Source organism: Muntiacus reevesi, chromosome 7, assembly GCF_963930625.1.
Source record: "Muntiacus reevesi chromosome 7, mMunRee1.1, whole genome shotgun sequence".
In the NCBI taxonomy this organism is placed as follows: domain Eukaryota; kingdom Metazoa; phylum Chordata; class Mammalia; order Artiodactyla; family Cervidae; genus Muntiacus; species Muntiacus reevesi.
This window is the reverse complement of record NC_089255.1, coordinates 80738267-80763826: the sequence shown is the minus strand read 5'-3', so window position 1 is coordinate 80763826 and position 25560 is coordinate 80738267. Positions and strand designations below refer to the sequence as shown.

Genomic DNA, 25560 nt, shown 5'->3' with positions numbered 1-25560 from the left:
AGGGGATGGGTTGGTTCCTTAATCCTCTTCTCCCCTGGTGGTCTAGCAGGTACAAAAGTGAGATTTTCCCGTTTCCCACAGGACTTGGCCCTGGGCCACAGGTGAAGAGTAATGGAAGCTGTAAGGGGCGGACTAAGCTCAAGGATGCTGCTGTAGGATTTAAAAGCATCTTCAAAGGTAGTGGGCATTTCTTCTAGGGGCCCAGGAATGAGTGACAGGATTAGTATCCAAAGACATTATTTGAACATTGCCTCTGGGACAACAGGCTCATCTCCCTGCTGCTTCTGGACCTCTTGGCTTCTTGCTTCTCAGGAAGAAAAAACAAAACAAAACAACAAAAAACCATGGGTGTTAAAAAAAAGGGGGGGGGGACATAAAAAAAAGGATGCCTCTGACTGTCCATGGAACTAGGGCTCAAGAACAGGAGGGGTGGGTGGAGATGAGGCCATGGACACACAGATCATCTCTTCCAGTTTTGGGAACACCTTCTGTTGCCGAAGGCCCCCAAGGAAGGTTAGAGCGTGCGGACGCCGGGATCACTCACCCACTGCTGGAAGGAAGCCGCCTCGGGGGTGAAATGCAGCGGCCATTCTGACTCTGCGCCAGCAGCACTAGGCAATTGTGTTTTTAGGAAGGGAAGTGAAGAACAACTTATCCAGCTGAAACCGTGAAGACCGGTGGCTTTAGGGGAGCCCCTGCCCAGACGTGCAGCCCGCAGCAGCAGCAGCAGCGGGGAGGCGGTCCACGCGCGGAGGCACATGCAGATGCTGAGAATGTGCCGCACGCACCATACACAGGACACGGAAGCGTGCAGCGGGCGGGCAGCACATGCATCAGCGCACGCGGCCGTGCACACGTCCGGGAGCGTGTTTCACCACAGGCACTTACAAGGGCGTCTCGTGCAAGGTTCATAAGCAACCACGTGTTTGGCTGTAGAGCTTTACCTCAGACTCCTAAGATGCCCATCCAAAGCATTTACCTTAAGAGACATCTATAAACCCGACTTTCCCCAGGACAAAGCCATTCGTGTCAGAGAAAATGGCTTCTGTTTCTGTCTATGCTACAAGCAGGGGCGGCGTGCACCCCAGAGGGCTGGTTTATGAGGGATTTCGAAGCATCCCTGGATTTCAAAGCCACTTGGTCCTGACTCCTCTGACAACCCCTCTTTGTAGTACAGTGCTTAAAAAAGAGAAGCCTCTGTTTATCTGGCATTGGAAGCAACGGGCCTTGGGGAGGCTGCACTGCTCAGGGCCGCTCCAGGCAGGCAGGCAGCGGCCAGGCGAGGGTTTCTGGGAATGAGGCTCTGCCATGTAGGGAGCGTTCTCTACCTCTGGAGAGCTGGACTTCATGCTCTGCTAGGGAAGAACTAGCTTTGATCTGGGACTGGAAGCAGGAGGCTTATTAGGGGCCTGCACCTCAGGGGACGGGAGCAAATGCCAGATCCTGGCAACATAGGCAGTGTTTCCTTGGTGGCCCTCCCCATGTCCTGGCACCATGCTGCTACAAGCCCCCAGGTCCTAGAGCTTCCTGGGAAGAGCAAAGGGGCCCTGGGCAATAGATCACAGGACAGAAGCCGGTCTGCTTGGTACCACAGTCCCTCCATTCTGAGGGAAAGCAGCGAAACCAGCTCTCTGAGTTGACTTTAAAAATAAGACAGTAATAATAGCTACCATTTACTGAGTAGGGTCATGAGTTGGTTGCTCTAATAAATGAATGTGCTTTGCACACACTGTCGTATTTGAGATATCTGTGTCTCATCCTCAACTGCTAAATAAATACAGTAATACCTACTTCACAGAACACTGTTGGAAATCAGATAAAGAATAAGAGCTAAGTGTGGGCTGCAGGTAATATCATCATAACACAAAATAATAATACAAAGAGTTATGCTTGAACTTATATACTGCAAACACTATGCTAAGCATCTTGTGTATTTTTTCCCTCCTAATCACTTATTCTTTTTTTCTTTTTTAATTTGGCCACTGCCTATATAGCATGTGGGACCTTAGTTCTCCAACTAGGGATCAAATCCACACCCCTTGCATTGGAAGGCTGAGCCTTAACCACTGACCCACCAGGGAAGTCCTTAACCATTTCCTTTTATCTCCCTTTCACAAGATGCAGAAATCTAGGCTTGGAGGCGCTGCCTGAGTCAGAGTTAAGGGGTGGAGCTGAAGGAGAACCTAAGTCCCTCTCGGGCCAAGATCCGCACAACACGGATGCCAACAGCGTGATACCGTGAGCACCCAAGACATGGTAGCTGTTTTTGCCATGCCCTCATTTAGGGACAACATCCACCCCAGGCAGCAGGCGTCACTGTACGCCTTGGTCAAGTGAGCATCTTGCCTGGGGTCTTATCCCAACTCCAGGTGGAGAAATAGAATTCAACTGGGGCTGCCCAGCCCCCACCTCGAGCCCACTCTCTACATTCTGGTGGGCACTAAAGGGACGTTGTTCTTGGGGGCAGAGCCTGCAGGTCATCTTCAGTAGGGGATGAGAATGCAGTTGGGGGAATATCACTGCCAGGTTTTCAACAGCATTTAACCCCAGATGGTTGGTGCTACTCAGTCATATCCCAGAGAGCCAACTACCAGCTGGCTAAAGAGCTGTGCGATGTTCAGGGCGGTCAGCTCCCAGGGGACAGTTGAAGCCTCTCAAAAGAGACTCCTGCCAGGGCAGGATGCACCTCGCTGTGTAGTTCTCCACGCAGTCCTGGGGAGGATGGAAATAAAGGGGACTCGGACATCACACCTGCACCAAGCTGTTGAAGGGCAAGCTGGGGACTCTGGTGGCCACCCTGTCTCTCCCCCACCTCCACCACATGCCTTCCTGGTGATCCTTCTCCTAACATCCTGCACATCTAGAAACAGTTCAGCAAAGCTGTGATTGAGGGCCAGCAAATGATGGGCTCTGAAGCTGTCATTACCAAGGAAACCATCCTTGAGGATATGACCACAGGATGGTGACCATTCTCAAAGGCTAATGATTGGATCCATTACATATTCAGAACCTTCCAGCATTGTCGAGGACAGATAATCCACCAGAAGTTCCCCTTTACTTTTGCTGCAGCTCCTAAGGTTTGATTGAGTTTTGTGTCAACAGCTCCATGTCTATTTCCCAACTTAACCTGCTATGATGTAAATGCCAGGCCCTCTATCCTTACTTGACAGTCCGTCTTTTTCCATTACGGGTGGGGATTCAGATGCACCATGCTCTTGGTGTAAATGAGGAAGGCCAGGGGCAGGGAGTAAAACCATTCTCCAATCCTGTGAAAAAGTATAGACACCTCTCCTAGACCTCCATATCTCTCTCTCCCCTACCTCTGATATCCAGGCATTAATCACCCACAACAGAGTTTTAAAGGCCTGTTATGAGGGGACATGGGAGAAGGAAATGGCAACCCACTTCAGTATTCTTGCCTGGAGAATCCTGTGGACAGAGGAGCCTGGTGGGCTGGTGTTCACAGGGTTGCACAGAGTTGGACACAACTGAAGAGACTTAGCCTGCATGCATGCATTGGAGAAGGAAATGGCAACCCACTCCAGTGTTCTTGCCTGGAGAATCCCAGGGACAGAGGAGCCTGGTGAGCTGCCGTCTATGGGATCGCACAGAGTCAGACACGACTGAAGTGACTGAGCAGCAGCAGCAGCATGAGGGGACACAGTAACAATCAACTCTGACTGGGCTTTCTTTAGCTTCAAAATGTATCTTATTAAAACTTTGCTGACTTTATCAGGATTGCCATGTTTAATGAGAGACCTCAAAGAATCTGAAAGCAAAAGATGAGGAGAGGAAAAAGCCATAAGCTGTAATCACCATAATTATACAATTCCATGATGAGGTGAAAGCAGCCTTGGCAAAGCCTGGGAGAGGAGGGAGTGTCATTTGCAATCAGGTTGGTCCTCAGGACAGCCGGAAAGAATGTGACAGGGGAGCTCACCCCTTCCCCTGAGTTGGGCTGAAGATGAGTGCTTACAGCAGGGCCCAGGAGGAGGGGGCCCATGAGCACAATTTCCCTTTGGTCTAAGGTCTCAGGGGGTGTGTGCTGCTCTTGGCCCAGCTGAGAAAGTTGGGTGCCAACTTGTCCACCTGGAACCAGCAAGTCCTATCGGGTAAAGGCAACTGGCTCGATCATCTTCTCTGCTCTCAACAAAATACCCTTTCTGGATGGCAATGATATCAGGCCAAGCTTTCTCCAGTGCAGAGCCAGGGAACCCACCGGCTGCGCTCAGCCTCCCTGAGCCCATGGGTATGAGTGTCCTCTGGTCACTAATCTCCTCCCAGGCATTCAAGGAGAAAACCCTGTTGCCCCGGGCTTAGTTGCAGAAGCAGTGATTGGCTTAAAAAACCAAAAACAAAAGGCAAGGATGATGTTGCCTTGCTTGAATTGCAATTGCTTGAAGGGCAGCAATTCCACTTCTTGACAGTGGTCTTGCTCTGACTTTATCATAATCTAGCTTCTTTTTTTCCCTTCAAGGTAGAGTCAAACCTGACTCATCTGGATCCTTCTCCAGTCTCAGCTAACTCACTCCATTTGATCTGTTCTCCTTTCCCATAGTTTATTTATAAACTTATGATAACATGCAATATTTCATAAATATTTAGTGCATCTGAGGATTCTCCTTGGAGGAGGTGGGTGGAATCCAGTATAGAAAATTGCTCTACAATATCCCTGGCCATTCAACATCTGAATGTTTCCAGGGAGCTCCCTGTTCCTTGAGGTGACATATTCCAACCCTGGGAAGTTGACACTGTTAGAATATTCTTAGTAGAGTGATCCTGCCCATGTCTTCTATCCATTTGTTTTAGCTTTGTCTGGAACAATCTAGAACTGTCCTCTCACTCTGGGAGACAAGCCCACATATAGTTCCTGATGGTTTCTGAATCTCCTTGCATGCGCGCTAAGTTTCTTTAGTCATGTCCGACTCTTTGTGACCCCATGGACTGTAGCCCACCAGGCTCTTCTGTCCACAGGATTTCCCAGGCAAGAATACTGGGGTGAATTGTCATGCCCTCCTCCAGGGGATCTTCCTCAACCAGAGATCGAATCTGCATCTCTTATATCTCCTGTAGGTTCTTTACCACTAGCGCCAGGGCAGGACATGTTTATCTACTTCAGTTTCATCTGACTGGGCTTCCAGAGTCCCCAGCTATTCTTTTCCAAATTTTCTCTAGTTTGTTGAAGTTCCTGATAAAATGAGAGGACTTGGAAACAAGAGTCAACACAGTCTAGAGCAACGAAGCACTTCTGACTGCTCCATTTTGTTATTACAACCTAAAGATACTTAAAAAAAAAAAGTGACTGCCTCCCACTTTTACTTCTATCAAGCTTGCAATCAACTAGAACCCCCCGAGTTTTTAAAACTTGAATTACAGTGAAGGCTAGGAATGTCATCCTGTAGTTGTGAGACTGAATGTTTTTTTATCATAAATTTTATCTGGTTAAATTATACCTGGTTGTTTGGACCCATCATTCTACCTGAAGGAGATGGTCTTAACATGACAGACCATACTACCTGTCAAATGAGCAACACATTCTAGGTGTGTGTCTTTGAATGTGATTGGCATGTTTGTCTCTTCATCTGAGTCATCAAAAAGGATATTGGACTAGACAGGGCTGTGGCTGGACTCTTGTGGCCACAATCAGAAATTTCATGTCCCATGGACATAGATCTACGAATTCACCAGCCATCTGGATGCTGGCACTGCTGGGGTAGCTATACACGCCCCACCCCATCCTACCATCCCATCCACTGGAGACCCCAAAAACAAATACTCCAGGGTCTTTCTCTCCTAAGCCTTCGGGTAATATCACTGAACTGAAGATTCCACTGCTCCAAGCTCTTTTCAGCTCCCCTGTGGTGTCCCAGTTAGCATTCCGCTTCATTGCAATGTTCTAGGGATTGCTCCTTCCTACGGATTTGTATCCTGCCTTTCTTCCAGAATACAGTGCTTCCCAAACTCAGTTAGAACCAAAGTACTCATTTGCTGCTTACGAACAGGGAAGACTCCCACGTTGCTTTTCACCAGGAGCTCATTTTGGAGGAATGCCACGGCCATCTTACTTCTCAGCCTTCCAAGTCCTTAGCCCTTGAGCACTCTGACTTCCAACCCTCCGGTTTGGACACAAGCAGAGTTGGGTCTCTTCTCCCTGACCCTGACATTGGCAGTCTGGTCTGCTTCCTAGGTTCCTGCTATTCCAAAGCCTGGCTAGTGCCTGGAGGTTTCTCTCCTGCCCCTGTGTGGTGCCACATCTCCCCTGGCAGGTCCGAGGCAGATTCTGTCCTGGGCAGAAGCGGGTATCCCGTCCCCCACTCAGGCCTGCCCTCCCTGCTGCTCATTCCGCCAAGCGCCCTGCCATCGGTCACCTTCATCCTCTGCCTTCTCACTGGACAGATGGGAGCCCCGGGCCGTCCTCGCGTGGCTGCCTGGGGACAGGTGCCAGAAATCTGACTGCACAAGTGACAAGGAACAGGCTGAAATCCCACAACCCATCAGCCGCTTCTCAAGGGGGAGCTCCTTCTAAAAGGACGTCTTTCCTGAGTCGGGGGGTGGGGTGCGGAAGGAAGGCTCTGTTACGGCAAAGGGCTGCAGGTCAGCTCCCGAAATAGCTTCCTGCCTGGCGCATCCATCCCCAGCGTGCCCCCAGCCTGCCTTGCGGGAGACTGGCAGGGCTGCGATTTGGATCGGAATCAGTGGCTGTAAACACACAGCTGTGCCTTTCTGCCTCACAGGAGTCTTTCACTTGACTGCTCGGCACACTGGGGTCTGGGGAAGGCAGGAGCTGGCCGGGTGGGGGACAGGGAGGAGGAGGGAGCGGTTTTGCAGTGCCGAGTTCTCCCCTGTGTCCGGGGGCTGAGTCACTGGTGCATTTTTGCTCGAGTGGGCACTCCGCGGGGAGAGTGTTTTTGGCTGCTTTTGGTTGACAGATGAACCGTAGGCTACAATAGCTGGGAGCTCCTCCTTCCCAGAGGAGTGGCAGGGTCTAGGGCTGGGTTTCTCAAAAATGACCACCTCTGACCTTTTTGATAAATAAAAATCTCTCCCTTCCCCAGGGTTTCAGAAAGACCTTCTCCAGGGCCCTCATGGAGAACCATTTTATCTCTTTGTCTTCTCTGTATCCTGCCAAGTCAAGCTGATTCGGCCATCTTAACATTTTAGCTTTGGTTTGCAAAAATCAGACTTTTACATTTTCCCTTTCTAGCTGCAAAACTAAAAGAGTAAACATGGTTTTTCAAACTTCACTTGGACCCAAGATGGAGAGAGAGGAATAGGGACTGGAGGAGACTTAACCTACTGCTGACTGTGACCAGGATAACATGCCCTCTTGTGACCTCTTTCTGGGCATCTCCGAGAGGACTGTGGCCAGCCAGCCCAGAGGTCTCCAGGGGCCTGGAAAAGGTGATAGCAGGAGGGTGGCAGCGTGATGCTGAGGTCCCCAGATGCTCATATTTCATTTTTTCCCAAGCCCCCGCCCCATGCCCAGGGTGACGTGGCAGTACCTGCATGGGGCCCACCTTTCTGCCCAACTGACTTCACCCCACCTCCCAACACACACCCTGCTGGGCATCCGTCCCAGAAGGGTGGGCACTGCAGCACCGGCATGGTTGACAGGGTGTGCGGTGCTTAACCTGCTCTTTGTGACCTCTCTCTCCCTGCCCTCCAGGGGTCAAGGTGTGGAATGAGCCCCGAACGATGGAGGGATGGAGCCTGCGGGGTCAGGGGGGCTGCGCACTCAGTTCCGCCAGTGTTTATCCTCAAATCCTTGTCAAAGGATTTTAAATGGACACCCAACTCAGTTCTCTCCTTGATTTAATTCCCATCCTCCAGGGTGGGCAGCCACTTTTTGGGCAGGCTCCTCTCTCACTCTGAGGGATGATTAGCACAACTCGAAAATCTCAGGACAGAGAGAAGCACAGACCCATAGAATGTCCCAGCTGCAAAGTGCCCTAGAGATGATCCAGTCCGTGCCATTGTACACAGGACAAAACCAGGGCTCAGAGAGGGCTAGCAATGGGCCTGACATCACACGGCTAGCAGGCTAGGGCTGGAAGCAGGAATGAACCTGGGCAGGGCTCTGAGGAGTTTCCCAGAGTCCTAGGGGAAGTCCTCACTTCCCAGGAGAGACCAGCTCATGGTTTCCCTCCCAAGCATGGCTATGAAATCTACCTACATCTCTAGGCAGACCCGGGTCTCACTGCTGCTCTATCTCAGGGCTCCAAGATCCGATGGGAGCAGGCTGGCACTAGATAGCCTATGACCCTGACATCCCAAAGGGGCCCAAGGACTGTATGCAATCAAAATCAACTCTAGAGATTTTAAGCCAACCGTTCCTTGCTGAAAGGATCTGTGTGACTGAGGTCAAGGCCCTCTAGGGGCTCTGCTGTCTAGGTGTTTGAGAGCTCATTTCAGAGCCCAAGGCTCTGCCCTGACATGCTGAGAGGGAGGGGAAACAGCCTCCAGGCGGGGAGAAGGAGCTGCTGTGTGGGTGGGTGGAGGTGGGTAGGCTGATCACCCTGGCTGCCTGCCCCCTGCCTTGCCTGGAGGGCCTCAGCCTTCCACTTCCGGTTCAACACCTGGGCCTCGTGCTGGGGGTTGCAGAGCTGCCCGGAAGGTGTGGGAAGGTTACTCTCAAGAACTTTTCCTTGGCTTCTGGGCGGGGCAGGGGGAAAGGGAGAAGGAAGGCGGGTGACAGCTGGCTCCTAGGGCTTCCTGGTCTCCATCTGACTTCCCCGCTGCATTCCTTGGCAGGCAGGACTGAAATGCTTGTCATGGAGATGCCGCTTGGTGCATGCCAAGACTCCCTCAGCTCCCGGCCCTTGCTGCTTCAATTCCTAGGAGCCCCTCGGCAAAGCCCAACTGTGATGTTTTCTTAGGAGAGGGATGAACACCTGGTTCTCACCTCTGCTGTCCTCCGAGGCCTCCAGCACCAGCCATTCCTTTGTTCATCTCGGGAGCCTAAGGCTATAGCCGATGAGGCTCTCAAGAGGACAGCTGGGGCTTCGGCTGAGCACCCAGGGAAAGATGTCCAGGGAGGCTGATGCCGCTGTCCCTTGGGGCTGCCACTTCTCCTAAGTTAAGTGCTGTCCCTTGTACAAAGATGCAGAGGATTTTTTCTATCTTCTCTTCCTCAGAGTTCCTCCTCTGGAGTTCTCACCAGATGGCTTCGGCCACCACCCGAAAAGGGACAATCCAGTTGCTGCTGTTGAGTCTTGGCTGATGGTCCTTTGCTACTTCTTGTCTTCCTCCCACACATCCTTCTGTCCTCTGTGTCAGGGTTGGCCTTTGCTTTGCAGTAGACCCCGAAGGAATGAGCATGCCCAAGAGAGAGCAGGGAGATGGACAATCTTTCCTCTCTGGCCCCCTTCACACCCTCGAGGTCATCTGTTGACTGCAAAACCGGGGAGATGGCAGAGAATGGCAGGCTGGTTGATCCTGAGCAGTGGGAAGTAGTCTTCAGTTAAAGAAGACCCTCCTCTCCCCAGGCAGCAATGCCTGGGACCTCCAACCAGAGAGTATGAAGAGGAGATGGAAGGCAATGCAAACACAATCTATAGAAGCTTCCTACTGTGGCTTTCATATTTTATAGCCACTGTGAAAGGACGCTTCCCAATGCACAGAGCTGGGGGAAAGAGGTTCCATTTACCTGATCTGAGGCCATGTCTGAGCACCTCCCCGCCTCCAGTCCCTCACTTTAAGAACCTGCTATGTGTCACAGCTCTTCCTGGGCCCAGGGCTCTTGTGACCAGGGCCACCCTGTATGATGGTGTGAGTCATCCACTGTACAAGGGCAGCTGAGGGTTAAGGAGGGGCTGAAATCCAGCTGCACTTTGCTTGGCCAGCTGGGCATCTGTGGGGTTGGGCCCATCAGAAGGATCCTGTTTTCTGCTCTGGATAAAGATGCACTATGGGCTGGCTGCACCATGCATTGGACTTTGAGTGATATTTGCTTCTGAACTTGGGCTGGCCCTATCAAAAAGCAGGTCTTTATGCAAGCTCTGTGGCTCCGGGTGACCAAAGTACACGGTGCCTTGGCACAGCATAACCCCTATTTGCTACTTGCTACTCGCTACTCAAGTTCTGCATGACTCAGAATGAAGCTTCCATTAAAAGGAGCCGTGTGAAAAACAATGCCTCTGCTGGGGATCATAAGGCTCCTTCTGCACTCAAACTAGCATGGCTCTAGCAGCTTCTATGAACCATACTGAACTCCTTTCTAGGATCCCATGTCAAAGGGGGCCTTTGCGGCCTTCCACAGATAATCCCTTCATATCATGATACAGGAATCTTAGAAAAAACAATTTGCTTTCTCCAAATGTTCCTCCTTTACCAAGAAAAGAAAGAGCACTGCATGGGAGAAATGTTGGACCCCGATTCAGTCTTGATAAGAAGTTAGCTGACTGAGATAATGAACGATCTGGATCAACATTTCCGGTCACCGGTTAGTCCTGAATGGCAGCTGGCCTCACATCCCTGGTCCAAGGACTGCCCAGCTTCACTCCCTCATTTTCCCATGATGTGGATGGTCTTTCTTCATGTATTTCCCAGGACCATGAGAATGCTGTTGTGTTAGCCTTCCATTGGGTTTTATAGTTTACAGTATACAGAAGATGAAATATTCATGTAGACCTTCTTTCAAAGAAATCAAGCACTTTATGTATATTAGATCCAGAAAATGGCTATCAAATTGCAAGACATATTGGCTGACTGGTTAATTTTGTTTGATTAGAATACTGGGCTATGAAAACCACATTCTTGAGTTCCAGCCTCAAGTATTTTGAGAGTTGCTACTGCTCTGGAGCTGTGGGTCGTTTCCTCAAACTCAGCTTCGTCTGGTTACCCCAAGTGGTGATATCCCAAGATTACAAGCAGCATGGATGGATCAAAACAAGTTCATCTCTATTTCTGCTACTGGAAACAAAAAATCGGAATGCATGACCCTTTAGAGTCTTTACAGAAAAATAGCAGGCAATTTAGGAATGTTTTGGTTTGGAAGGTTGGGCTTTCTCTCATATAGATTCTAGAAGTCTCAGGAGTTTGGGAGATTTTTCTCCTTCAGCTGGCCCTGAAAACATCTCCCTAAGTTCTCCCAGGTGCACACTTCAAATGCTTGGAAGGTGTCTGGTGCTTTCTCATTCCAAACACTGTTAACAGACCTTGGAGAACCACTGAACCAACACCACTTCTGGGAAGAAGGGACGTCAATAAATGCTTCTCGCTCGCAGAGCTTCATCGAGATCATGTTTGTTCTCCCAACACCCACTTCTCATGAAAAGCAGCCTGGAGAGATCTGGATGCCTCATCTGAGGACCAGGCTTCTTCTCACAGCCTCAGCCCACATGGTCAACCTGAAGGGCCTGCCCGAGGTTGCAAGAGTTTTGCTTTCTCCACAATATACTCTGGGCTTGTCAACAAAACCCCTGAACATTCTCCACTTGCAGCCTCCAGGCCTCAGATGAGAGGGAGGAATGAGTTCCCAGCACTCTCTATCAGCCGTCAGGGGTGGAGGGACTCCCACGGCTTTGCCTCCAATAGCCCATGGCAGCTTCTTGGTGCATGAAGCTATGTGGCTGCGGCAAACCAACCATGAAGACTAACAGGGGATCACAGGCCTGACATTCTGCAAGTTCTGATTTCTCATGAGGAAAGACCACAGAGAGAGAAGACCAAAGAAGAGATGGGAAGAGCACCCATATTTTAATTGCCAATACTTGAGTTGCTGTGAAGCTGACATCTAGCAAATTCAGAACTCTGTTTAAATTCAGCGAAGATTCATCTAGCTATGACAGGTAAACAACCAGGTTGCTGCCCACCCAGAATTCTTAGAATTTATGTTAAAAGGATAAAATAAAGATACTAATCACACAGGATTAGCAGGAACTCAGTAGCTGGTTTCAGGAAAGAAGGGGACTGGCTACTTCCCGTGTACCAAGCCCTATGCCTCAGTCTTACAGAGTATGTGTGCATGCTAAGTTGCTTTAGTCGTGTCTGACTCTTTGCGACCCTATAGACTATAACCTGCCAGGCTCCTCTGTCCATGGGATTCTCCAGGCAAGAATACTGGAGTGGGTTGCCATGCCCTCCTCCAGGGGATCTTTCCGACCCAGGGATCAAACCTACCAATGCCTCGTGCATTGATAGGTGGGTTCTTTACCACTAGCGCCACCTGGGAAAGCCCAATCTTACAGAGAACGTGACAGAAAAAGGAGACGGGTCTGTGTTTGTCTACAGACCACAGTTCAGAATCTGCACCGGGCACCACGGGGAAGACCTAACCACCATGGCCACGCCACCCCGTGGCTACTGCCCTATCACGCTATGCAGAGGCTAACATGGGGCTGTCAGGGACATGGGAACTCATGCAGAGGCCACCAACACACACACACACACACACACACGCACGCACGCACGCACACGTACACGCACACACACTAGCCGGACCTCACCGCCAGAACCCATGCATCACGGCCGCCTCCTGCACACGCAAAAGCCACCGGCGCAGCAGCAGCAGCTCACCTCCCGCACCCGCGTGGCTGCCAGAATCCCAGGGGGAAATTTGGATTTTTTTTTTTGATGAGCTACAGTTCTGAGCCAATTTATTTCATGGTCCAGCTACAGCCTTCTCCCTGGGCTGCTGCAGAAGGTGCACCCACCAAGCAGCCCCAAGGGCAGGGGCGGGAGTGGTCCTTCTTTCTGGAAGCCCCCTTGCACATGAGAGCAAATGTTGGGCCAGGGGCTGGGTGGGGGGGCCGTGCACCCATCTGCAGGGGGAGCTGCTGGGCCTTTTGTCTTTTGCAAACTGGTCCCTAGGAGAGAAGCCACCGACACTCGCAGAAGACCACGGGTGGGTGTGCGGAGGGAAGAGCACTGGGCTCCCTCCCCTCCCGAAGGAAATGACAACCACCACCGAGAAAAACGGAAAGAAAGCCAAAAAACCAAAGAAAACCAGCTGAACTTACCACACTGCGAGTGAACTTTTCTAAGGAAGTTCTACGACCTTGCTCACTTTCTGGCTTTAGGGGAAAAAAAGATAGGGAGAAAAATACAGAAAAAAAAAATTCTTCAGATAACACATGGTTCCTAAACAGCAGCAACGGCAGCTAATGAACCAAAACAAAAGCAAAACAGGGCAGAGAAAAAAACAGAAACAAAACAAAAAACAGGAAGAGAGAAGCAGCCAGCGCTGTATGCGGGAGTCAGTGGGAGAGACAGGAAACAGAAGCCCAGGAGAGATGGGGCTGCCTCCTCAGAGCAGCAAGGAGAGAGGGGTGTTTGCTTCTAGAAGAGTCATTCATCTTGTTTCCGGGCTGGAGCGGGAGCCACGGGGCTGGGAGCCGGGCCCTTGGGAACAGTGGGGCGCTGCCTGATCACTGCTTTCAACCAGCCGAGCCCCTGTGCAGGGAACAATTGGGGGCCTCAACTGGGGATACAGTCCAGACCAGCTCCCAGGGCCAACGGGGTGTCAGGGGGGATGCACTGAGATGTCAGGAAATGGCCGTGGGCAAGGCGAGGTCATCAAGTCCTCCGTGAGTCTGGGTTAGGACTTTCTCTGAGATCTTCCAGTCAGAAAGTTTGCTAACTTCCAGGACATCCTTGCAGCCCTCTAAGGACACTCTTTCTGTATCCTGAGATCAAGGAGGCTCTCTCCACCCATGTCTTTTGCAACCACAGAGGTCTTGGGTCTCAGAAGGAGTATTCTGGACAGAAAATACTCTTCTGGTACCTCGGCAGGTGACCCCTTCCAAGGTTTACTCATAGCAGGGGGCAGGCGACAGGCAGCTCAGGAGCCTCCTGGGGAGTCTTAGCTGAGGGCACCCCCTCCCTGTCACCCCCCACAACACACACAGAAGGAAGAGGGGGCAAAGCCCTTGTGTACTCCTCAGGCCAGGCAGCTCTCCTCTATGGAGGAGGAGGGGGTGTGGTGTGTACCTGAGCCTCTCCCCAAGTTTCCTGCTTTTCCAAGGTGGGAAGAATTATGTCCCAAATACCTGCTAGTTTATCCTAGAGCCCAGTTCCGGGGTCCTGAATCCATGCCTGGGAAATCTGGAGAGTACATACACTCACATGGACACACTCACAGATGCACACACACTCACAGACACATACTCTTACATGGACATACATACTCAGACACACAGAACACACACTCGTAGACACATACACTCACATGGACTCACATACTCACAGACACACACCCTCATATGCACACACCACATACTCACAGACACACACAGAGCAAATAATGGAAGTTAGAGAGCTGAAGAAGCAGCCAGGGGTCTGTGGGTCTGCAGGACGTGCTGGAAGCCGAGGGGGAAAATGGCAGGCACTGTGTGTCACTGGGGACAAGATCAGATGGCTTCCTTGGCCGTCATGTCCTATCTCCTAGGTTGGTTGCTGAAGACGGAGAGGATACTGCAGGAGGAAAATGCAACACGGATGACACACAGCCGCAGAGCCAGGCTGGTCTTTGTCCTTCAGATGCAGCACTGAAGGACATGTGCTGGGCTTGGCACCGTAGCCAGTCTGCACTTGGGGATGGCAGCACTCAGCTTCAATCCAGTGGGCAACTTGAGGGCCATCCATGTGGCTCAAGTCAGGCTGGTCCTAGGCCCCATAGCAGGAATTCTTTGCCTATCCTTCTCATCCCCTGGCTATCGAGTGGCCACTCACGCAGAGGGACCATCAGCCTGACTCATCTGGCTTCCTCTGCCTTGCACAGGCCCTTGGAGCCGGCCCATCCTGGCTATGCTTATTCCCTTAGTTGTGTCTGACTCTTTGAAGACCCCATGGGCTATAGCCCACCAGGCTCCTCTGTCCATGGGATTCTCCAGGCAAGAATACTGGAGTGGGATGCCATTTCCTCTCCAGGGGATCTTCCCACCCCAGGGATTGAACCCAGGTCTCCCACACTGCAGGTGGATTCTTTACCGTCTGAGCCATCAGGGAAGCTGGAGGGGTCCTAGAGGGGTCCTCAAAGTGTCCTGGAAGGGTTCTCCAAGCCTAGCTCACCTGCCCCTGAGGACCTGGCTCATCAGAATGACTAAGATACTTGAATAGAGAATGGATTACGGAGGAAGGATTGGCAGGCTGTGCCCCCACAGTGCATCACAGGACTTTGTGAGCAGAAAAGTGAAGCTGCTTTACAGCCCGCCTCTTAGCTGGGACTATGGCTCACATCCCATCATGACCTGGACGTGTAGATCTCATGGTGAGCCCACCCCTGGCAACCAAAGACACTTTGGGTCTACCTGAAAGTGCCGAGTTACAGCTCCAGTTCATGCTTGGAGCTCAGGGGAAACAGAAGAAAAGGTAGGCTTGTCACTGATTTTAGGAACAACTACCCCCTGAATATTGAAAGGGCATTGGCTCCGGCAAGAGCTTTCGACCCCCGAGGACACCTCTTGAGAGGGCTGGGATGAAAATTCCAATAAATTTCACTGGTGATCTGTCACAGACAGGCCATCTGTTCCTGCCTCACTTGAGTGAGCTCCTCCGTGAAGCTTCTGAGAACTCGAGGCCACAGGAACCTCAGTCCCACTCCTTGTGCAGGGGCGTGTTTTTTCTTTGCACTCAGACTCACAAGGAGACTGAACGGCCTCTGGCTTCTTCTGTATGTGTGGACACATATGTGGACAGGCCCTGGTGACCCCAACTGTGGAAGCCCATGATTTCCCCACACTGGGATCGGTTCAGGGTCTTGAACTGCAGGAAATAAGGAACGCTCATTTTGACCTTCTCCCCTGAGATCTGGGCTGCCGATACGAAAAGTCTTCACCTTTCTTGAAAAACTGGGTATCAGAACCATTATTTGGGGGGATGTCAGCCCACTCCATCGGGGCCCCTCCACCTCCACCCTCCTGCCAGGGAGCTGGCTGGAAGCTGGGCTTCACGTTGCCCGTCATAGGAGTGACACATGATGAGAAAGGGTGCAAGCCAAGAAAGCTGGGTCTCGGACATTCTGGGTGCCCCCCAAATCTACTTCTCTTTCTAAGACTCGCAGGGATATCTTCAGGGCTACCCAAGGGCAGATGAGCAGGAGAGAACTGCTCTCCTAGTCTAGGAAGTGATGTGGTTACCAGCCAGTTACACAGTCGGGCTCCCAGCCCATGAGGTCACAGCACACAGAAAGAGGGGCAGCCAGACAGAGAGGGTGCCGCTGGACAACCGCAGGCTAGGGGACTGCCACCAGGAGGCTGAGAGGGAGAAGAAAGGGGTGCACGTGGTCTTAAGCAGCGAGGCACGCGAGTCCTGCAGTTTGGCGTGAGGAGAGCCACACTGAACCCCTCGTGGACCTCAGATCAGACCCGCAAAGTGCAGAGTGTCCGCTGGCACACTGGGACCGTGAGCCAACCCCCTACCTTCCCCTTCCCTCACCCCCTGGCCTCCAGCTCTGCCTTCCCTCCTCCCAGAAATCCAGCCACATTCATTCTTGTTCCAGTCACCCCTCACCGCCTGCATGCTGGGGGGGGGGCCTGCACCCCCAAATCTAGACCCCGAGGGCTGCAGGGAACCAAGACTTCATTCAGAGTGGAGGGCGGGGAGGGAGGAGCTAGGATGCCATTTCTTCTTGGTTAAAAGAAAAGGCAAATGCTCTGGGGCAGGTGGCGGATGGGAGAGAGGAAAGGGCAACAACCCCCAGGCAGGATTTCCGGTGCCCCATCGCCCCGGAAGAACTCTAAGCCTTTCTATGCAGAGGGGGCTGCCGCATCCTTGCCTCACACTCATCTCTGCACGCTGATCGGGGCAGGAAATTCTGTGGGAGGGGGCTGGACCCGCCAGGGTTCCCTCAGGGGTTCACTGATGTCACAGCCAGCCCTCTGCTCCTGGGCCGAGCCCCAGGGGCCTCTTAGGTGGTCACTCCCTCCACCGTGGGCAGACAGGAAGATGGAGATGCTGGGTAGCAGGAGACAGGAGGCCACACCATGGACCTCAGCGGGGTGGGCCGGGGTGGTAACAATCCTAATTGTCTTCTACTGGAGTGGAAGCAGGCGCAGAAGGGAAAGAAGAGAGAAAAGAAAGAAAACCCAAGGGATGGTATTCTCACGTCACACCAGCAGCAAGCAGCAGGCAAAGGTCAATAGTGCTAAGAAAGGCAAGGCCGCCCTTCCCAGGGATACCTTCTTCTTGGCCAGCAGCAAGTCCTGGTAAGCATTGGACCGGAGGAAGCGGGCGTAGCTGTCACTTTTCATCAGCTTGTAGATGTGCTCCTGGGGAGGCAGGAGATGGGAAGACACAAGAAAGAACTGTCATCCAACACTAAAGGGAATGGCAACCCAACTGGCCGCTGTGTTAGGAAAGAAACAAACAAGCCAGACTCTGCTGGTATGAACCTGGAAAAAGAGGTAACATGTTTGCTTTGCTGTTTTTTCCCCCACTCAGAAAACATTAACTAAAACCTATTTTCTTCCTCAGCGTAAAAAGATCCTTGAAGATCATGTCCCAGAAGCTTTGTAATTGGCCCTTGGTGCCATGTTGAGATGCACTGTTCCTTAATGATTAAAACCACAGGCACAGCGATAAGAAGGAAGAAACTACTGATGGTTCCAACCACTTGGATGAATCCCAAAGGAATTATCATGAATAAAAAAAAAAGCCCCAGAAGGTTTACATACCATATGATTCCATTGATGTGACATTCTTGAAATGACAAATTGTAGAAACAGACAACAGATAAGTGGTTGCCAGATTTCAGGGATGGGAGAGGGGCAAGGAGGGGAGAGAGGTGTGGTTAGAACAGACAATAGGAAGGGTTGTTTGGTGAAAGGCTGGTTCTGTATCTTGACACATCTTACACATGGGATAGAGTTGTATAGAACCTCACACACATACACGTACATATAAGTACTGGCAAAATTGGGAAATCTGATAAACTCAGGGGATATAGCAATGTCAACATCATGGCCATGATACTGTACTATAGTTTTTGCAGATGTTACTGTTAGGAGAAGCTGGGTAAATGGTATGTCTCTATAGTATTTCTTATAAGTGCTTGTTAATCTAAAAGTATCTCAAAAAGATTAACTAAAAAAGTAGTCCACAGGCAATGATGCAATTGGGTTAGTTAATGCACATCAGGGCCACCACCCCATCCTGGAAGAGTGCTCTTAGAGCCAGATCATGAGGTCTCGTGGGCAAATATGCCAGAGGTTGGGGCATGGTGCCCTCCTGGGCTCCTAGAGCCATTACATTCTGGCCATGGCAATGGATTTTACCCTTGACTTTTAGTTAATTCCTGTAGCCTTATGATCCCTTTCTAATAGGTCTGTCCTCATTAAGGACAGGGAAAGCCAGGTTCATTACAAGAGGGAGCTTATCGATTGAAAAAGGGTTATTTATCAGTTGAAATGTAAGGTAGCACAGCTACACGGAAAAGCCTGGTTGTCCCAAGAGAGGACCTGTTAAAAGGAGGGTGGGCTTTCCCTAGGGAGGGTGGGATCATTGGGTGGGGAAGCATCTTCTCTGATGTATGCTCCTTGTCCATCCTGTGAATCTGGATAAGGGCCCCAGGACTTGGAGGAATGGAGAGCTGGGCAGTGGAGAAGATGCTCAGTGGAGAGGCTGGACTGGTCATTAAGGACCTCTTCCTCAGGTATTCTCCCAGGGGATGGGTGAGGTAGAGACCTTTCCTCAGTTGGGGACACCCTGTAGAGGTACCTGGCCATTTTAGAGATGCTGGTACATCCCAGAGGAAGCCGGGTTACATCAAGGGCTTGCTAATACTCTCTCCCTACCCATCTCCAAAGAAAGTGAAGGCATGGACTTCCCTGATGGTCCAGTGGTTAAGAATCCACCAGCCAATTCAGGGGACACCAGTTTGATCCCTGTTCCGGGGAGACTCCACACGCTGCAGGGCAAGTAAACCTGTGCACCACAACTACTGAAGCCCACACAACAGAGCATACTGTGCTCTCAGTGAGAGAAGCCACCCCAAGAGAATCCAGCCTATCTCAACTACAGAGAACTCCCAACTCACAATTAGGGAAAGCCCACGTGCAGCAAATAAGACCCAGCACTGCCAAAAAAAAGAAAAAAAAGCGGAGGCAGAAAGCAACCATCAACTTGGTGCCATGTGGGTCCCTCTCTGGCCATCTTAAGAGGGACCACATGTGGACCTGTTTGGGCACCAGTTTCATTCTTGTGCAGATGATCCCATATTTACAAAAGCAGGATGCAGCACTCCTCATGGGAATGGGACCACTGCAAGGAGCCAGGAGAAATGAAGCACTGGCTTCGATCTGAATCTACTTTGATGATCCAGATATGTTCTGAGTTAATAAGCTTCATGAGAACACGTGTTGCTGAGTGTTTTTCTGCAAATTTCAGACAAAAATCCAGCCCACTCTAGTTTAAGTTCCTTGTGGGAACAATGTGTTTTTAATCTCTTATATGTGCAGAGCGTCCAATGTGGGGTTAAATGTTACCAGAATTTATGCAGCTTTTTGGTTCACCAAAACGCTGGTCTGAGCTTGCCGATACCAAGCAAGTTTACAGGCTCCATACTTGTTTTGGTTTATGATCAGTTTCTGCTCTCTGTATGGAAGGAGACAGAGGAACTCATTCAACTCAGAGGAAGTCCCTATGTGGGCATCTTGATTCAGCCTTAATTTTCTCAGAGCCCAGACTGAGAGACATCAGGGTCTTCGAATTTGTTGTCTCTTCAAAGTGGCCTAACATTTACATCTAAGGTATGAATGGAGAAGACTCTGGAGAGTCCCCTGGGCTGCAATGAGATCAAACCAGTCAATCCTAAAGGAGATCAACCCTGAATATTCATTGGAAGGACTGATACTGAAGCTCCAATACTTTGGCCACCTGATGGAAAGAGCTGATTCATTACAAAAGACCCTGATGCTAGGAAGATTGAGGGCAAGAGGAGAAGGGGGTGACAGAGGATGAGATGGTTGGATGGCATCATTGACTCAATAGACATCAGTTGGAGCAAACTCCGGGAGATGGTGAAGGACAGGGAAGTCTGGGGTGCTGCAGTCCATGGGCTCCTGGAGTGGAACACAACTGGGCGACTGAACAAGAAGGTACAAATGCTAACTCAGAGCAAAATGGCCCATGGCTCCTTCTTGTCTCAGGCATGGCTTCTGTCTGGCCAGCAGAACCAGGTGGTTCCTGAGTCATCTGGAGAGGCCTGTCCCTCAGGCCTGGACCTTCTCCAAAACCTTCTCCAAGGCCACAGCCCCCTGCTTGTTGCTCTGACTTGTCAGAAGAATCTAAATGCCCAGGCATATCTCAAAAAATACCTGCTTCTGCCCCAAGAGGAGTAAGGAAACCTCTCCTAGCCCAACCCTTCTGGCCTTGAGAACAAATTTCACCCCCAATCCAGCTAATTCTTCCAACTCATCATAAGCAAGAAAAGCCATTGAAAGAAAGAATTTGTCAATTGAGAAAGAACAGGATAAAACAGATGACTCAGTATTTGTTCCCTAAAATATTTGTTGAGCATTTCCTAGGTGCCAGGCATTGTGTCAGGCATTGAGATCACAGCATGACCGAGACAAAAGAGGTCCTCTCTGCCATAAAACTTAGATTTCATTGCACAAGGGTATGCATGACTAATTGAGCTAAGGGCTACAAGGAAGAAGTTCAGGTTCAAGGTGCTGTGAATGGGTAAAACTGAAGATGAACTCTCCTGCCAGAGGTGGGGAATGCTGGTCCAACAACCAGAAAGAGCCTCGTCATGGCAGGAAGAGCTAAGGAGACAGGAAGTGTCTCCCAGTTCCTGGTCTGGTCAACCAGAGAAAGGAGGATGATGATGCTGAGGAGGAAGGCGCAGCAGACAGTGGTCCCCTCTTCCGGGGTGAGGGTCAACGTGGGTCAGAGGAACAGTTTGGGCTCTGCTCTTGTCCTAATGTCACATGGCATCTTGACAATTTGTTGCCAAGGCCAGGGCCAAGGCAGGGACCATGTGGGGAGACAGTAAAGAGAACACGGCCTGTTGGAGGTGGGCTGCATAAGGTGGTCTCACTCTGCCGACCCTGTCGCTAGCTCTTGGCCATCACGATGACCATCTCAGATTGCCCTATGAGGGAACAACCACAAAACAACAACAGCAGGTGGAAGTCATGGTCCGAGCAAAATGGAATCAAAGTCGCAGATCCCTCATGCTCCCTACTGTGGCTCAGGCGCCTCTGGCCTGGGCCTCCTTCCCCACCGTCTATGGACCCAGGACTCTCCTCTGCCCTCCTCTCCTCCCCCAAGCAAAGAAGCGGAGAAGCACAGCCTTTGCTGTACCCACTTATGGAATTCTGTTCCTTCCTCCTCGCCAGCTTTTTCTAAGAAACACAAAGACAGTAAACAGGGGGTGGGGGAATGGAGCGCTGAGGTTTTTTTTTTCTGGGAATGAGAACTAAGATAGGACTCAGGGTCTTTGGCCGGTTCCCAGATGCAATGAGTTTATCACTGCCAGGGACAGCAAGTGTACAAAGCTCTTGGCAGTGACCCCGACTGATTTATGAGGGGTTCTGGTTTGTTTCCCCTGCTTTGCAGACAACCAGTCTTAAGGAAAATGTATATCCAGGATCTGCTAAGAGCAGGGGAGCTGCTGGAAAAACCAGTGAGCCCCCACCCAGAGAATTCCCAAGGGGCCAGAGAGAGCGAAGTGTGCATTTCTCTTCTTTGCTTTTTCTTATCTTATTTTCCTCCCTTCCTCCTTCCCTCCTCCCCTTCCTCTCTGCCCCTTTATTTCTCCTTCCCTTCTTCCTTCTTCCCTCCCTAGACCCCTCCCTCCCTTGTTCCCTCTCTAAAAAAAGAGATGATTGAGTTAACTATGAACAAGCAGAACTACCAGGGTCCACATCCGCCTTCCTGCCATGTGGGGAGGCTCCTGCTCCAGACAGGGAGAGGCTCAGTCTCACTGGTAGAGAAACTGACGCTCCAAGGCCCTAAGTCAGGCCGAACATCTCAGCCACAATTCTCAGTGGGGGAGGGGATCACACCCCTGTGGTGGGTGACAATGAGAAGGCAGGGCTAATCACCCTGATGAGATCCTCCACCCTCATTTCCCTACTTGGGCTCAGCCCTGGGACAGGAGCTTTGCATACCTGAGATGCTAAGGCAGGAGCAAAACCAACTGGAACTATGGACAACATTTTATAAAACCTCTAAAGGGAGTATAATCTATAAAAACGTTGAATCGCTATGTTGTACACCTGAAACTAATATAATCTTATAAATCAAGGGTACTCAAAAAGAAAAGATTCTTTCAGGAAAGAAAGCAACGGAGAGAAAGAAAACAGAAAACCCCCCCAAAACTCAAGATGACTAGAATAGGTGGAGTCAAGACACATGCAGGAGGTGGAGGGAGTGAGCAGTGTCTCAATGTCTCAGAACCACACCTGCTACAAATCAGTGTTTTGCAGGGAGAGTCTTCAGCTGGAAAGCTCCTTTGTTTTTGACAAAACACAGTGGCCCTCACAAGCGCTAGGGAAGGTAAGCAGACACATGCCTAGACCTTGGGCCCCAAGCATGCTGGAGCAGCTGGACGACAAGATCACCCTTATGTCCTCTTTCTGGCTAGGGGTTCCTGAGACAGTTACGATCTCATTCTCCAGCTTTAGAGCATCCTCCTGGAGTGGGAGGCCGCTCAGCTGGAGCACTCCACAGCTGCTAAGAGCCCTTCTTGGGATTTTCAAGTGTCCTATTTTTTTTTCTTCGTCTCTGTCTTCCACAACCACACTTCCTGGAACAACATGCAGACTTTGGGCACTGTTGAGTCCCTTGTGGTCCCTTGAAGGAAGGTAAGATTGTGGTGCAAGATGTGGTGTTGCTGCGTGAGATGCTGGAAGTGGGGACCAGGCTGGTGGTAAAAGGCTTGGATTCAGGTCCCCATTCAGCTTTTTCCAGCCCCACACAGTTAGTCAAGGAAATAGAGGGGAACCCTTTACAAAAACTGTAAACAAGTGAAGGAATGATGATAACTGGCTTTCATGATGGGACTGTCCTTGCCAGGGAGGATGTGGGGGAGGAGACCAAAGACCATAAGATTCCTGGGGAAGGAGGAACGCTGTCTTGCTTTCATTGCTGTTGTTATTTGCTCAGAATTGGTGTTTAGGTTTAAATAGCTCCCTTTTACAGATGAGGACACTAAAGCCCTACACATTTGAGTGCCTTACCTGAGCAGAGTCAGGATTTGAGCCCAGTGTTCTGTGATGCCCCCAAAGCTCACACTCTCCCCTTGGCACCTGCTGCTGCTCATGGTCCTTCAGCTGGGGATTTGGGGGAACCAGGTTGTGTGACTGAGACAAAGTCCTCAACGTGTGGTCAGCAGAAATGTTGGGGGCCTCCTCTCAAGCTTGCATCTGAGTCACCCCAGGGGTGGATGCAGTCACTGCTCACCATTCTCTTTTGGGAACTGTTCACCAGCCCCACTTGTGGTGACAACAACGGCTGAGTCACCCAGGGTGATACAGGCTCTGGTTTCTCACCTCACAGATCGTATCCAACTTGCCTTCTGCACCTGCAGGAAGGGCCAGCCTGGCAAAGCTCTGAGTGCTGATCAGACCCCTGGGAAGTCAAAGGCAGCAAGTCTGTGTCACGGAAAGTCACCCAGGAGACCCCCGAGTCTCATCTTTCAAGAGGATATCTTAAGCCAAAGGCCTTCAGACCTTACACCTGGCTAGCTGAAGTCTAGGGAAAATGAACACCTTTCTCATCATGGGTCCTGCAGGAGGACAGAGGGTGGGACTGCACCAGGGTAGGGAATTGACGGGGATCCTAAATCATTATCTGCTTAATAAACAGAAAAGACCCCACGGCCATGTGAACAACCACTTCAGTGAAAGATAGTAGCCTGTTGTCCTCAGGATGCGGCTTTGGACAATCATCCCAGGATACTGTGAATCTTTTTTTCCCCATGTTTTTTTCTTCTCTTTTTAAACTGAAATGGAGTTGATTTTCAGTGTTGTGTTAATTTTTGATGCATAGCAAAGTGATTCAGTTATACATATATACATGTGTGTGCTAAGTCACTTCAGTCCTATTTGACGCTTTGCAATTCTATAGACTGTAGCTTGCCAGGCTCCTCTGTCCATAGGATTCTCCAGGCAAGAATACTGGAGTGAATTGCCATGTCCTCCTCCAGGGGATTTTCCCAACCCAGGGATGGAACCTGCGACTCATTATGTCTCCTGCTTTGGTAGGCGGATTCTTTACCACTAGTGCCCCTGGGAAGCCCCATACATGTATACATACATATGTATCAATATATGTAAATTCTTCTTTAAAAAAATATTCTAGGGTCCTGTGGATCTTAAATGAGAAGCCCCCATTTGGATTTCTTTATCCTTCTAAGCAGGATGTGTGAGCCACTGTTTACACGGAATGCAACATTTAAGCCCTAAGAGAGTGTAAGAGTGAATTATCTTTTGCCTTTACCCTGCAAAGCATCCTTATAAACATGTTCAATTTAACTGGCCAAAGGGCACAGTATTTTGATGCTGTTCAATCCCTGTTCTTAGATAAGAGTAGCTTCAAAGGCAGCTTTGCATATTTTCTTTCACCTACCCGAATACCATGGGTATTAACTTAGACAAATGTTTCCTTCTCCTCTTCAAGGGCATGGGGTTTGGTTCAGGAGATCTCTGCTCTGAAGCATCAACAAAGAAATTTTGGAATTTGGTTCTCTGACGCCTTCTCTTCAGGAACTACTCTTCTGTGTGGTAATAAACAGAATCCTCTCACAAACAACTGATTTGTTCTTTTAAAAATGCATGCCTCCCTCTGCTGTTCATCTCCCTAAAATAAAACCACCCACAGAATAAAATGAGTAATTCCTGGAGTAAGCAGTTCCATAGCATATTTTATTAAAATATGTCTGGCATGGGAAGTCTACCAGGAAGTGTCCTCCAAATGAGGATTAATATCAGGAAACTTGGGGGCAGTCTTGTGATACTGGCACACAATGCCACCACTTCCACCACTGGGCCAAAGATTAACAGCCTTCACCAAGCTAGGAAGACGTCTGCTTCTGAGTCATCTGGGGCAAATGTAAACGTGGGCTCCCTGGGCTCTGACATTTGAACAAAACAAACGTTAGAAGACTTTCATTCCTTAATCAAGTTGCTTCTAAACATCTACATTTAGGTAAGAATAGAGACTCTAGGCTCGAGGCTTCTTATCTGCTCATGGTGGGTGTAACTAGATGGTGTATTTCTCAGCTCTTAAATCACTCTGACATCATTTTGACCTTGAGGTTGCTCTTTGATCTTTCTATGCATGGATGATGGCCAAGTAGAGTTTCGGTAACTTAGATTGGGGTCTGCTTAAGAGAAAAGCCTACTTATCTGTATATTCCCAGAGTCTAGAACATCTGACCCTTAGTAGATATTCCAAGTGTTGCTGAATTGGCATATTGGAGAAATTGAATTCAACTGATATTCATTGATCACCGCCTATATGTTCTGTCTGAGGTTGTGTGGCAAGATTTTTCCAAATGGAAAGCCAAGGAACAAATTGACTCTTTTTTTTTTTGATGATAGGTATAGCTGAGTTTGTTATCATTCCAGACCAAGTTGTGAAGAAAAAAGTTTTTCTAAACCACAACTTTGCAGA

General features: G+C 50.1%; 1 protein-coding gene across 13 annotated transcripts in view; it reads right to left on the bottom strand.

Annotated features, from left to right (window-relative positions):
• Window positions 1-25560, bottom strand: part of RGS6 (regulator of G protein signaling 6) — a 595059-nt gene that overhangs the window by 18158 nt on the left and 551341 nt on the right. For 8 of the 13 annotated variants that reach the window (XM_065940384.1, XM_065940383.1, XM_065940387.1 and 5 more), the window contains 3 exons: window positions 17118-17207; window positions 12960-13013; window positions 545-611 (listed from right to left, as the gene is read on the bottom strand). In XM_065940384.1, the coding sequence (XP_065796456.1) occupies window positions 545-611; window positions 12960-13013; window positions 17118-17207 (211 nt within the window). The remainder of the gene's footprint in view (window positions 1-544; window positions 612-12959; window positions 13014-17117; window positions 17208-25560) is intronic. The other 5 variants (XM_065940393.1, XM_065940392.1, XR_010663895.1 and 2 more) reach the window with 4 other exon arrangements.